Source organism: Cynoglossus semilaevis, chromosome Z (assembly GCF_000523025.1).
Source record: "Cynoglossus semilaevis isolate Cse_v1.0 chromosome Z, Cse_v1.0, whole genome shotgun sequence".
Taxonomy (NCBI): domain Eukaryota; kingdom Metazoa; phylum Chordata; class Actinopteri; order Pleuronectiformes; family Cynoglossidae; genus Cynoglossus; species Cynoglossus semilaevis.
Window position 1 is genome coordinate 20,458,010 of NC_024328.1, and position 14,605 is coordinate 20,472,614.

At 41.1% G+C, this 14,605-nt stretch overlaps 1 protein-coding gene across 7 annotated transcripts in view; it reads left to right on the forward strand.

Annotated features, from left to right (window-relative positions):
- The window catches only part of pde4d (phosphodiesterase 4D, cAMP-specific), a 209,987-nt gene that overhangs the window by 170,428 nt on the left and 24,954 nt on the right, over positions 1-14,605 (forward strand). For all 7 annotated transcript variants that reach the window (XM_025052976.1, XM_008336865.3, XM_017043029.2 and 4 more), the window contains exon 6: positions 9,880-9,992. In XM_025052976.1, the coding sequence (XP_024908744.1) occupies positions 9,880-9,992 (113 nt within the window). The remainder of the gene's footprint in view (positions 1-9,879; positions 9,993-14,605) is intronic.

Consider the following 14,605-nt stretch of genomic DNA (forward strand, 5'->3'; position numbering starts at 1 on the left):
GCCCCCAGGCGCTCGCCTGCGAGCCCCAACCCTGGGCCTGGCTCCAGGGTGGGGCCCCGGTGACGTCAATCCGGGCGACGTGAACCTGTTTGATTGATTTGTTTTCTTCATCAAGGCGGGGGTTTGAACCGCTATTTGTCTGATCCGTCGCCTAGGACCTGTTTGCCTTGGGAGACCCTACCAGGGGCGTTAAGCCCCCGACAACATAGCTCCTAGGTTCATTCGGATACTCAAACCCCTCCACCCCGTTAAGGCTGCGATTCAAGGAGGGGCAATTGAGTAATATTAACTCTAAATTGTTATACATTATTAATCCACTTAATTATTAGTAATAATTAGCTAATATGACTAATTACCTATTACCCATTCAGGGAAGGAAAGATTTACTTACTTATTTAGACACAGCAGATAGGAAATCAGCTTGTTTATTCAACCAAATGACCAAAGGTCTCACAAAACATTCACAATATGTATATTGTGGGGTTTCCTTTAGTAGAAAATAAAATACAACTCAAAGTGCTTAACAGAACATTTAAATCTGTTTGCTCAATATATCTACAGTGGTATGAAAAAGTTTGGGCACCCCTGATCATTTTCAAGATTTTCCTTTATTTATCCATTGGTTGTTCGGAACAGCAATTTCAATAAAATATATCATATAGCAAACAAACACAGTATACGATTTACAGAAAGTGTACAAAATTTACATCAATATTTAGTAGATCCTCCTTTTGCAGAAATAACACCCTCTAAACACTTCCTATAGCTTCCAATGAGGGTCTGGATTGTGGTTGAAGGTATTTTTGACCATTCTTCTTTACAAAACATCTCCAGTTCAGTCAGGTTTGATGGTTTCCAAGCATGCACAGCCCACTTTAAAACAGACCACAGAATTTCAATGATATTCAGGTCTGGAGACTGAGACGGCCATTCCAGAAAGTTGTACTTGTTCCTCTGCATGAATGCTTTGCTAGAATTTGAGTGGTGTTTAGGGTCGTTGTCTTGTTGAACTATCCAGCCCCGGAACAACTTCAACTTCGCCACTGATTCTTGAACATTGTTCGCAAGAATTTGCTGATACTGACTGGAATCCATGCGACCTTCAACAAGATCTTTAACAAGATTGCCAGTACTAGCATTGGCCACACAGGCCCACAGCATGATGGAACCACCACCACATTTAACTGTGGGTAGCAAGTGTTTGTCTTGGAATGCTGTGTTCTTCTTCCGCCAAATAACTCAAGTTTAGTTTCATCAGTCCACAGCACCTTATTCCAAAATGAAGCTGGCTTGTCCAAATGTGCTTTAGCATACCTCAAGTGACTCTTTTTGTGGCATGGGCGCAGAAAAGGCTTCTGTGGCATTACTCTCCACAGTGACACCATCTGCAGCAAGATCATGTTGTAGGTCTTTGGAGCTGGTCTATGGGTTGAGTTTGACACCATCCCTCGCCTCTGCTTATCTGAGATTTTTCTTGGCCTGCCACTACGGGCTTTAACTAGAACTGTGACTGTGGTCTTCCATTTCCTCACTATGTTCCTCACAGTGGAAACTGACAGCTGAAATCTCTGAGCTAGCTTTTTGTATCCTTCCCCTAAACCATGATGTTGAACAATCTTTGTTTTCAGGTCATTTGACAGTTGTTTTGAGGCTCCCATGTTGCCAGTCTTCAGAAAAGATGCAAAGGGGAGAACAACTTGCAACTGGCCACCTTAAATACCCTTTCTGTTGTTGTATTAAGCATCAAGCATTAAGCATTGTAAATCAGTAGGAGTTCCGAGGACCAATAAATACCTCCCATTTCCGTTGTGATGAAATTCTGGTTTGTTGTCATTTAATAACATCCCTGGTTCTGGAATAGCTGTTGTTGCTCTTCTCCAATGTATTCAATGAGGCAGCAGACAACAGCATCCCTCTTTTTGTCAATGCTCTGCAAATGAAAGGAGATGCATTTTAGTGAGAGGACTTATAGTTGAAGTCAGCCGGATGAGGAGAGGAGGACAAGAGAGGAAAGAGATAGTGGATAAGGAAATGAGAAGAGGAGAATATGAGAGGAGATGAGGATGGGAAAGGACAGAAGGAGCAGAGAAGAAAGGAATATAAAAAAAGGGTTGAGAGGAGGATGATGGGAGATAAGAAGAATATGAGGAAATGTGGGGACTATGGAGATGAGAGGACAGGAGGAGAATAAGAGACGAAGAGAGAAATAGAAAAGGAGTTGAGATGAGGATGATAGGAGAGAAGGACAGGAGAGGAGATGACAAGAATGTAGCAGATGAAGAGATGATGTCTGTTAACAATTTTTGGAAAAAGTTCTTATGCCATACACAAAGTACTGGTTTTAACCAAATTCATGTTAACATGAAAACCATGGAGTGATTAAAAAAGTCGACTTTTAATGACTTCAATTAGATAGTATGCAAACTTTCTGCAAATTAATATTAGTAGTAAAATTGAATAAAAATATACCTCATTTACAGTGTCCAGGAGAGAACGCATCCTTAAACAAACAGCTCCTCTTTTAGCACGCATCAGCTGCAGAAGACGTGGCGTGTACCTATCAAGTTTCAGCATGAATGTCTCTTCCAAGGAAATTGTTGTTATAAGACAGAATTCTTCTTTGATCTAGTAAATGAGTAGAGATAAAGACATAAAACACTTTCAACATAAATTAGGAAAGTTTCAGTAGACAAATAAGATAAATAACAGTTCTTTGCGCAACATAAAATATTTTTTTATCAAAGTCTTACCTGAGCCTTACAGAATAATGCAGGCCACCTTTCTTTGAAGACATTGACATCTGGGCTGAGGGTCACCACCTCTGCTCTTCGACTTGAAAAGGTTCTGGCCATTTTTTCAGTGATTATCTTTTCATTATTCTTCTTTTTCACTTCTTTGATCAGCTCAGGCCTGTCTTTCTCTAAACTGTCCTGATCTTCTCCAACAGTATGTGGTGGGAGATAATTCACCTCCGCTTTCATTGGCTTTTTTACACTTTTGGCTGGGGCTGCATTTGCCAGATGCTTTCTCCTTAACGTGTTTATTTCTATTTCTGGATAAGCATACTTTCACGATTTCAGCTTGGCACGGTAATTGTGCATCTTGTTCTTGATGCATTGCTGCCAGCTATACATTCCTGCAAAGGACCCTGGCTCCGTGAGCATGGAAACTTCTGAACAAGGGCTTCAACCACTGAGGATACTTGCAGACTTGAAGGGTAGGCTGTGTAAGTGAATATAACTATAAGACATGATATGCTTTGTTTGTCTTTGTGAGGACAATTTCAATGTCATGGGAAAACTGCGGAATTTCAAATGGCACTGGCCATTGAGCAGAGCGGCATGATTCTGGGAGAATAATGGTGTCTTGTGAGGTGGACGAAGCACAGTCATCCACTTGAGGGGACACCTCATCTGCATCTCCACTATCCACTTCATTTAGTGTAGATGATAATCCAGATTCATAAAGTGGATGTAAGTCCAGGGTAACCATCGGCTCTTTTCTTATTATTTTCACAGTGGCCTTGTCATGCAGGTCGGCTGTTGAGGTAAGACTGAAAAATTGGTTCCCAGAATCAGCGTCTTCATATAACAATCCATACTCCTCGTGTACATCGAATGTTTGGATGATGATCAAAACAAGTTCTTCGACTGTATTGGGAATTCCTGATGGAATAATCAACTTCCGTATGTCATGTTCTTCTATGATGACTCGTAACTGCACTGACATTGTCACCTGCAGAAGGGAAGGAGAAGACATTTAGAATTCGTTAAAACTTGAATAAATAACAAGCATCTTTGCTGGTCATTATTGAGAAGAACGGTGAGGACACATGACTGATATGGCATTATAACAGAATCATTCAGCAGACACGTACCTACTCTGATGTGCAAATGAAATGTTTAAGGGACACAATTCGACCATGTGCTGTATCATACACTGCCAAGGGGTATGTGTCTTTAATTTCGGAATGGTGAAGGACTTCAAGCTCTCCTGTTGGCTCTACTTTGATCAGATGCTCATGGTACCACCCACTTAGTAACTTCAGAACAAAGACAGGGCTTTCATGCACAATGATTATTTGAACTATTTCTCCAAAGTCAGGCAATCCCCCTGTTGTTCCAAATTCCAAATATGTTTACAACCACAACCCCAGGGAACCTTCTTGAAAATGACCCCTTAATGCTGTCTTTTAGAATGTCAACTGTCACTTGAGTCATTCTGGACACTGAGAGTGTTGGCCTTTGAATGTTTGCATCATGGAGGCAATATGCAATCATCGATTGATGTTTTCTTGCCATCGTCATGAGAATGTTTCTGAAAGACCCTGTCTGCCTCACAATCCTTTTAAATAATCTGTGTTTGGCTTCAAAATGCATGGTCCAGAGAGCCACAAGTGGTCCAAAAGCAGTTGTAAGCCATGGATAATGTTCAAGAAAGTGGTGTTTCGGTTTCAGTTTCTCATCTGGGAACTGGTTTAAATACCTGTAACAGTGTTCACTGATCTTGCTTTCCTAGTATCCTAGTGTCTCATTTGTGTGGACAGGAGCCATGACAAGCTCAACAACATCTTTCAGGGTCATCAAAACCTCCCAAGTTGGGTTATCTTCTGGTACTTTGTCACCTATCAAAAGGATCCTCAACAAGCACCAATTTTCGTGTGCGTTGCCTCCTAAATTCTTGCGTGATGCAAAAGTCAGAGGAACAGCTTGTGGACTGTTTGTTTTGTCATTCCACTTGTAAGGAAACTGATGGATACTTCTCTCTTCAGGGGCTAAATTTTAGCTCCTGAAGAAAGAAGTATTTCTTGTTGATAAACGCAACAAGACAGAGAGCTATTTCTTCCCTTCCATAAATCATGCAACGCATCAGGGGGATAACCTGATGTGGCATGAAAGTAACTCAATGTGTCAGAGATGGGACAAAGTCTTTTCACTCCACAATGATGAGCTTCAGCGGGATCAGACAATGCTGCTCTGACATCTATGATATGGCTGGACTTAGTCCGTGGAGGAAACAGTCCTTCTCTCACTTCGTGGTCCTGGATTTGTGAACGCTCTCCAATGCAAAATCGACAAACATGTGAGGCAGTAAAACTTTCAACAAACCCACCAATAGAGTGAGCAACAAGATTGTCTGCAACTACAGCAAGTACAGTACCCTTGACCACTTTACCTAGACTTGGTACAAAAATGCCATGATCTTCAAAGGATTTCAAATCTAGAAGCAGTGATTGCAACACTTTTGGGTATCCATATTGCTTCACATCATCTACCTTACAAACAATGGCTAGGTAAATGGAAGTTAATGTGGACCGCAAGGAAGCAGGGATGTCTGCGAATACTCAGTACACAGCTGTGACTTTGCGCTTCTTGCGTGATGTTCCCAGTCGGTTGCATACTTCAAAGTCATCTATGTAAAGAATGAGTGGAAGTGTAAGTTCATCTCCACATAAAAACTTGTTTTCTCTTAGGAATAATCCATCACGGAATGATTTGTATTTAGAGGAAACATTAGATGACCTTCTGTTCTGCAATATTGTTTCTTGAATGTGCCTGTTGTCCACAAGTTGAGACAATAAAGGGATAATTGGTACATACTGCTATGTTATGTTCTTGTCACTATCGAGAAAGTACTCAACCGGCCCATCCACCCCAAAAGCAGCATAGAAGGGCTTTAGCTGGCAAAGATCTTTAACCAGTTCTGAAATCAGTGAATCTTCAAAAATATAGCTATGGTTCCTCAAAGTGTTCAGTATAATTTTTTTAATGACTGGGCCAGGTGCATGATGAAAGGAAATTAAGTTCCTCTACTATTTCATCTATGCATGTATTGGATACATTGAAAATGCATTGCAATTTAAGAAGGAGTAAACCCAGTCTCTTGATAAGAGTTTTCTTCAAGTCAAAATCCTGTTCAATGACTGGGTCACAGTAGTTAAGGTTGTTTTCTTCATCTGTTGGACTTTGGTGCTCAAAATATAGTCTTTCAGTGTTGAAACAGTGTGAATTGCACACTAGGCACATGAAGGAAATGAGCTGGCCTGGTTTGGTTGCCTGTGGGTGATATCTGGACAAATGTGTCTGTAAAGAACTCGATATCCTAAAGGTGCAAGGGCAGTCATGATGGAGACAGGGTATGGATTGGTTTTGACTAAAATGCCTGTGTTGCAGTCTGTAATGTTGAAATAGATTCAATCTTTTTGATGTGGTGAACCGACAGTTTGCACAGCCAGTTCATTTGTAACACTCACATATGAAGTTGGAAGATAGGAAGAAGGAAGTTGCAAGCAGACGTTCCCAAAACCTGCAATGGACAGGACAGACAGGCAATGATTGTTATAGTTGTCATGATTCAAAAATGTTCACTTTAAACATACACAACAGATCAGAAACAGTCAACGGAATATTAAACTTAGACATCAGCTACTTGTTGCTGTGTGTGCATATATATATATATATATATATATATATATATACACACACACGCGCATACACATACACACATGCATAGCCAGTAACATGTTCTCATTCTATTCATCGCTTTTACGTTTCAAGCTTTTCCAGGACCCTGAGCTGTGGTAAATGATGGTAAATGTTTATAAATTCACAATGATCATTTAACCTCATCACATTAAATAAGTTATTATTGTGCATTAAACAACCAAAATGATGCCAATGGTTCACATTGTTAAGTGATATTGACATTTACTCCAAATGGATCATTGGAAATCAATGGGATTATAATATGACAAACGTGTATTTCATTTGTTCATGAATTTCTGAGCATAATGACACACCTAAATTTAAAAAACGTGGCGAAACATGTGCAAGTTCGTTGCCTTGGTGAAGTTTATGCAAGTCACCGCGAGAAACAAATCACTTTAACGTTTCGGTGTTCGATACGTGATGTTCCGCAGAGAAGCGGGAGTCCTGAAACGCAACACTGAAAGAAACAACACGGTTCATCTGCAAACACCCACGTAGCTGCTACCGCCAGAATTTTTCTTTCGGGGACTTTTTTCTCATCTAATACGGTCATTAGACATTCAAACAGCCAAGACGCATGTATCGCCGATTCAAATTTTCTGGTTTGAGCACGCATGCACATATGCAGAAAGATGCTGACTACAACTCTGGAAGATTCTAACCATTTACAACATTAACATTTACATTCCCCATATGACACGAAGTAAAACGATATACAGAAAGTTTAAAACGTTCTGTTAGGCAACTGGACGTGAATTTTCTAAAAGAAGACGTTTCACCTCTCATCCAAGAGGCTTCTTCTGTTCTAACTGGTGGTGGGGAGTACAGCAAATAAATACTCTAAGTGAGAAAGAATAAAGCTACTTCCGCTCTACCCTGTTAGGTGGGGCCTTGGGGTCAACTGTGAAAGTGTCAGTAGGCCTCGTTAGGTCGTTAAGAGTCTGACAGGTTGTTGTTGTCCCCATCAGAAGGGTTTCAGTCCCCTGCCTCTTTGTTGTGTGAAACTGAGGTGAAACTTTTGGGTATTGTTGTGCTTTGTAAGTGGGCGATAGGTTGTGTCTGAGTCCACCTCCTCTGTTGAGTGATGGTTTTTCCAGGTTGACAAAAATGGCTTATTTTACCCCTCTCTCAAACCATCTGGCTTCCCTGGCCAAAATGTGTATATTGTTGTCCTCAAAGGAGTGGGTTTTGTCCTTGAGGTGTATGTGAACAGCTGAGTCCTGTCCTGAGGAGTTGGCCCTCCTGTGTTGGGCCATGCGCCTGCATAGTGGTTGTTTGGTCTCCCCAATGTACAGGTCCGTACACTCCTCACTGTACTGAACAGCATAAACCACATTGTCCAGCTTGTTCCTTGGAGTCTTATATATACAGGAATCACATCTTACCTTCAATCGAGCAGCTCCACAATTCTGACAGCAACCGACGACGAAAAGTCCCTCCAACCGCTGTAGTCGAATGCGCATGCGCACTGTCGTGCACACCTGACAGTTTTTGGGTGTATTCTATGATGTTTTTTTAAATTTAAAAAATAGGTTGTATAGGTAGAATTTACCTATAATTATATATTACACTTGCTTATTAATATAGATAGGTACATTTTAACTAATTTTCCGGGATTGTATTTACCACCCTCTAAAATCCTTTTTTACAGTGTAGTTAAAGTAGTCGTCCTTTTGGACCTAAAATATAGAACACTTTTCCCTTAAAGTAACTGAACCACGAATTCATCTGACCACTCGACATTCTCTGTGACATTCAGTTCACCCTAAAAACTAAGCTATGCTTCTACACAGATTTGATGATTGACTTCTGCTTGTCATTACACATTTTTTACACAGCAGTGGACTGTGTAACCAGACACTTTCATTGTGTCCAACTGTTGGAGTGTTTGCTGAAAAGTTCTACATTGTTTACATTTGACAGGCAAAATTTTTAATTGCAGTTTTAGAAGTTGGCCTAGTTTTTTCAAAGCAGTATTTTTTATTAGTTTAATTGTCATCTCTCTGCAACTGTAACTGCTTCTAAACAAAGCTGTCACCACCCATCCACAGATCAAATACCATTTAAAGCCCATGCATTCTGAAATTAGTCAATATAAATTTGATTCACACAATGTGACATTTTTGGTCAGATCGGCTGACTTTGAAAGAGGTCTGTCGAAAATTTTGGAAGTAAGAAAAACAAAGAGTAGGATGCTGTGAGGAAAGCAATCACTGGTTTGTTTTGTCAAATGAACTATGTCACAGATGATGCAATTGGTTTTCTCTGTGAGTTTGTGATTCCCATGCAGTCAGTACAGGTAGCTGGCAGCTCTGACTCCTCTCCTCTAATACTCCAGTTCACGTTTTTTCCCTCCACTTCCCATCCATAGTGCAGTCCTCTCAGGCTTTTGGTTCAGCTTGGGGAGAGCAGCATGTTTGGCTACCATGGACGCCGAAGCAACAGCAGCCCACCCCCTACACACACACATACACACAGAGCATCTATAGGAAAGCGATCACACACACTCACAGCACTGGATTATACTGACTGCTTCTGGGATACCATGGATATTTTTATTGGCAGAGACACAGAGGAGGCATGATGATGTGTTATGGTTAGCATTTTGTCTGCTGTGGTGTGTGTTTATGCATGTGTGTGCATCTGCTTGTTCGTGTTTGAATATGTGTGTGTGATGTCTGTGCATCTGTTAAACCAGTCAGGGTGCCGTGAAGAAGCCGATGTGTGTGTTCTATGTCGGACAATATTGACATAGAGCTTGAATGGTAGTGATGCTCATTTGCACCATCCCTGTAGTCTTCCCTTCATCCTTCTCTCTGACAGACATGGGCCTGCTCAGCAGACTGTTGTTCATTCTACTACATGACTGGAATTACAGCAGCTCTCTTCTGAATGACAGAGTAATCCTCATACACCAGGATCACTGACTATGACATGTGTGCTGTAAACAAGGGACAGTGTGTGAGAGTGTCCGTTTGAGTGTGTCTTTAAGATCTCTGTGTTCTGCTCTGTGGTTTTCTCTCATTCGGAAACCCAGAACTGTGGCTATTTTCCATCATCACCTGCCTCTCGGCTCCCTGGAATTGCCTTTGACACACTCAAAAAATCCAGAATCTGGCATTGGAACAATTGTTTCTGCATTGGAAGTTTTCTTTTCTGTTTTACCAAGGAAGATTTGCTACAACTGATCATCTTTGAGTTAGGATACAGAGCAAATCTCCAGGCCCGCACAGCTGGCACTGGTTGTCCAGTATGAAGAGTCACCCATGTGTCTACTCGGGGTATCCCAGCTTAGCTGTTTGTGGGGTGGGAGACCCCGGGCCTGGACCATCCATTAGCCCTCTGAAGCGGGCCCTTACTGACCCCTTGCCCTCCTGTCTTGCCACTACAGAGGAGGCCTACCAGAAGCTGGCCACTGAGACCCTGGAGGAGCTGGACTGGTGCCTGGACCAGTTGGAGACCCTGCAGACCAGACACTCAGTCAGTGAGATGGCCTCCAATAAGGTAAAGATAACAAAAAAAAGTTTTGAACATGCACTGTGTTATTTACTGAATGGCACTGAAGAAGCTGTAGAACTGTTTTTTTATGGCCAGGGTGTTAAGGATGGCAACAAAACAAACAAGCGGTTGGACAAGTTTGTTGAACATTAAGGAACATACAATTGTTTTGATGTCATACAAAGGAATTTGCTGCATTATATTAAGAGGCTAAAAATTGGTTAAAAAAATACAAATTTGTAGCTTTACTTTTTTAGCATTGTTTTGGATCAGGAATGATTAATGAAGGTTTATAATTTGTTGACCTTCCAGTGGACTCACCACCCGCAGGAAGGTTCAGGGGGGTTTGTATGGTGCAGTGTGATTTGGGTGGCAGTCATAGAGACTATTGCCCCCGTGACCAGGTAACGGATAAGCGGATGAAAATGGATGCATGGATGTATATAATTTGTTGTTGTTACTTATGTTTTTTTTTTGTTAGAGATTAAATTTCAGAGTTGTTTGATTACAGATTGTTTGGATGTAAAATTTCCTTGGTGTCTGTGCACTGCAGTACCATGTAATGTAGTCAAATGACTAAAGTCTAGTACTCGTCACTTCCTGTTCTGGATGTGGCCTGCTTTTTTGCCACTTATTATATAAAAAAATAAATGAATAAACACAGAGATTGTGGCTGAAATGTTAACATTGGTGTGTAAGATGCAGTATGGTGTAAGATAGCGTTTGTCTATGTATAATACACAATAAATATTATAAATGGTGTGTGGTGTGTTTGGAGGGAAGCTCGGCTGCTCTGAATGCTGATCACCTCTGGACTCAGGTGATGTCACACACTCTGATGTCACGAGAGGAGGGATAAACCAAGAGGAGAAACAGGGAGGACACACACATGCACACGAAGATAGACAAAATAAATGTTACCAACACTAACAGAGACTCACAGGCTGATGATGTCACTACCATGACCTGCTCATGTTCCACCACATCTAACAGAAAAAAATTGACAAATGAAATGAGTCTGCCAGGTTCTCTGCAAGACAGCTATCTGGGGTTGTCATGGCAACAGCCACAGGCCCAACCATCTTTCACACTAAGCGAAATACACACACAGACACATACACACACTCACTCACTCTATAGGCATTACATCCCACTACATCTCCCACACAGATATTAATGAATGTCTGTTAGCTGCAGACTGTCATTCATCAGCATTTAACATTGGCCACAAGTCATCAATGAGGAAAAAAGGAGGAAAATAAACATCTAATTTGCATCTCTATTTAAACAATCCAACCTATCACTTGCCCATGTGTGTTATGTCTGCTTACAGAACTGTCATGCCTCAGTGATGACTGGTAATTGTGCATCTTTTGTGTGGTAAACCCTGTTTGTGCCACAACAGATTACATGGAGATGGCATTAACCACGAGTGGACACACAGTATGTGAGAAAAATATTATTAATATTTATGTATTTTATAGCAATCACACTGTCATTGGATTATCCACTGCTTCCCTATCCCAGTGTCCCTAAGCCTGTTTCCAATATTGGGATTGTTTCACTTCAGCATTTTCTTAGATGATAAAACAGGTGTCATGGGTGGTACATTGTACTGGTAGATCAAGTAATTCTTGTTTTCAAAGTAACACTTGTACAGTTTGTTTAAGGATTATCTCACAGGGAATGTAGCAGCCTGTCTTCCTCTGCTTTTGGTTGTTGGAACAGTGTGTACCAGTCATGTTTAAGTTGAAAGAATTATAGTCCTGCCCTTTTTTCAAGGGCAGGACTTTGAGTTAGAGATGCGATGTAAAATGGAGAGTTTCTCTTTTTGGAGCAAAATTGTGTAAGATATTTTACTTGAGATGTGCTGGTTTTTTGCATTGGTAAATGTGTGTTTTAAACACTCAGCATATTACCAAGCAATGTGGCATCTGTACTGATTTAGCTGCATAAAATCCTACATGCCAGTTTGGAAGCTGACTGGCTAATCACAGACTAGTGGCAAGTTAGCACAGTCTATTTTTGAAACGTGAAGGTGTTGCTAACCATAGTAAAATGTACACAGTCTTTTCATTTTTTTTTATTGTTTTTTTTTTTTTTTTTGCTGACTCCCTTGTTTTCAAGGTGTGTAAGCCCTTTACACATTTGACAAGAATGGGAACAAAATCCCTTTTAGGAAATTGAATTGTCACATTTTTTTTATGTACTGTTTTATGCAATATTAATGAACAGGTCTATTTTCATACATAAGATGCACCGTATTATAAGACGCATCAAGTATGCCGGGATCCCTCTCGTCATTATCCGAGTCAGTCTTGTTGCTGTTAATTAGCTGTCCAGTGATGATTCTGGCCTTCGTGAAAGCACGGACGACATTTGAGACTGATACCATAGCCCAGGCATCCACGTTCCATTAGCAGGTAGTGGCGTAACTCGCCCGGCATTGCCTCCCTATCTTGGTGAATGTGTGTTCGCCTTCTGTCATCCAATACTCCCACGCAGCTCGCAATTTAACTTTGAACTAATTCTTTGGTTAATCCACCCGGAATGATTGCAAGAGCCGAATTAGTTTGCTTCACTTGGGTTTTGACAAAATTGATGAGATGGGCGCGCATGGAGTCGCAGATCAATAAGGTTGGAGAATGTTTCACTCTGTTGTCTACTACCTCAGAATGAATAAAGAAACTCTTCAATAGTTTCCAACGTTGCCTTTTATTTATATTCAACTCTTAAACACTGTCAGCTCTCTGTCGCTGCATTTCTCATGACGGTGTTTCTCCCAAATCCGTCCCTAGACAACAACAACAAACCGGAACAATACTCCATTTGTTACATCTTTTCTTGTTTTCAATGAAGTGTAGTTCCTTACTCTTACTTAGCTTGAACAACTTTTTTTCCAATTGAGAACCATGGCCTCGGACTTAGTGGTGCTAATTCTCATCCCAGCGGCTTGACACTCGACTGCAAACCGCCCCAGTGCATGTTGCAGGTCCTGGCTCAAAGAAGCCAACAAGACCACATCATCCGCAAAAAGCAGAGATGAAATCCGGTGGCTCCTGAACTTGACCCCACCCGACACCTGGCTGTGCCTAGAAATTCTGTCCATAAAGATAATGAACAGAACCAGTGACAAAGGGCAACCCTGCCGTAGTCCAACATGCACCGGTAACAGGTATAAAATATTCCTATTGTTACAGAGAAAAGGGTAGTGACCTAAGTTGGACACAGGAGGGCACTGTTGTTGTTGTTCGCCCCTCCAGAGTCAGGTGTCTGTCACTATTTTTGTTCTGGATTGTCACCGTATTGGGAAGACCGACTCTTTTTATTGATTTGAATCTTCCGCTGACAAAGTCTACAAAGTACAATTAAAACCATGTGAAAAGTTAAGAAATAAAAACACACCACAATGTGAAGTTGAATGAGAGCAAAAGAGACCCAAGCTCTCTGTCACGTGACAAATGAAACAAATCTGAAAAGATTAGTTCGCAGCGAAAGATTCGATTACAGTGTAATTCATACGTAGTGCAAGATTAGAGATCACAGAGAGTGATTCGTTTGCAATGAAAGATTAGTTCACAGTGAAAGATTAGTTTGCAGAGTAATTCGTTTGTAGTGCAAGATTAGTTCACAGTCAAATATTAGTTTGCAGAGAGTATATCGTTCGTAGTGAAAGATTAATTCACAGTGAAAGATTAGTTCACAATGAAATATTAGTTCGCAGACAGTGATTTGTTCGCAGTGAATAATTAGTTTGCAGAGTGTGATTAGTTTGCAGTGAGTGATTTGTGAGTAATTCATGAGTTCAATACGAACATCATGAACATATGAAAGATTAGTTCACAGCGAAAACTTAGTTCACAGAGAGTGATTCGTTTGCAATGAAAGATTAGTTTACAGTGAAATGATTCTTCTTTTTCTTTCGGCTTTGTCCCTTGTTTTTCAGGGGTTGCCACAGCAAATCATTGATTTCCATCTCTCCCTGTTCTTCTACTCTGACTCCAACTATCTGCATGTCCTCCCTCACTGCATCCATATATCTCCTCTTTGGTCTTCCTCTCTTTCTCCTACCTGGTAGCTCTATCTCTAACATTCTTCTACCAATGTATCCACTGTCCCTCCTCTGCAGATGTCCAAACCATCTCAACATGGCTTCTCTAGCTTTTTCTCCAAATCTTCCTGGCTGTGTTGTCCCTCTAATGACCTCATTCCTGATCCTGTCCATTCTTGTCACTCCTAAAGAGAATCTTCTTTAACTCTGCCACCTCCAGCTCTGCCTCCTGTCTTCTGCCTATTGCTACTGTCTCTAAACCATACATCATGGCTGGTCTCACCACCGTCCTGTAAACCTTTCCCTTGACCTTAGCTGACACTCTTCTGTCACAGATCACTCCTGACACTTTTCTCCAGCTGTTCCATCCTGCCTGTACTCTATTCTTCACCTCTCTTCCACTGTCTCCGCTGCTCTGAACAGTTGATATTTCTCTGTGCAAACCTCCACCTCTCTAGGTTCTCTTCTAGCTGCTGCCTACTCTCACTACAGATCACAATGTCATCTGCAAACATCATAGTCCATGGGGACTCCTGTCTGACCTCATCTGTCAATCTGTCCATCACCA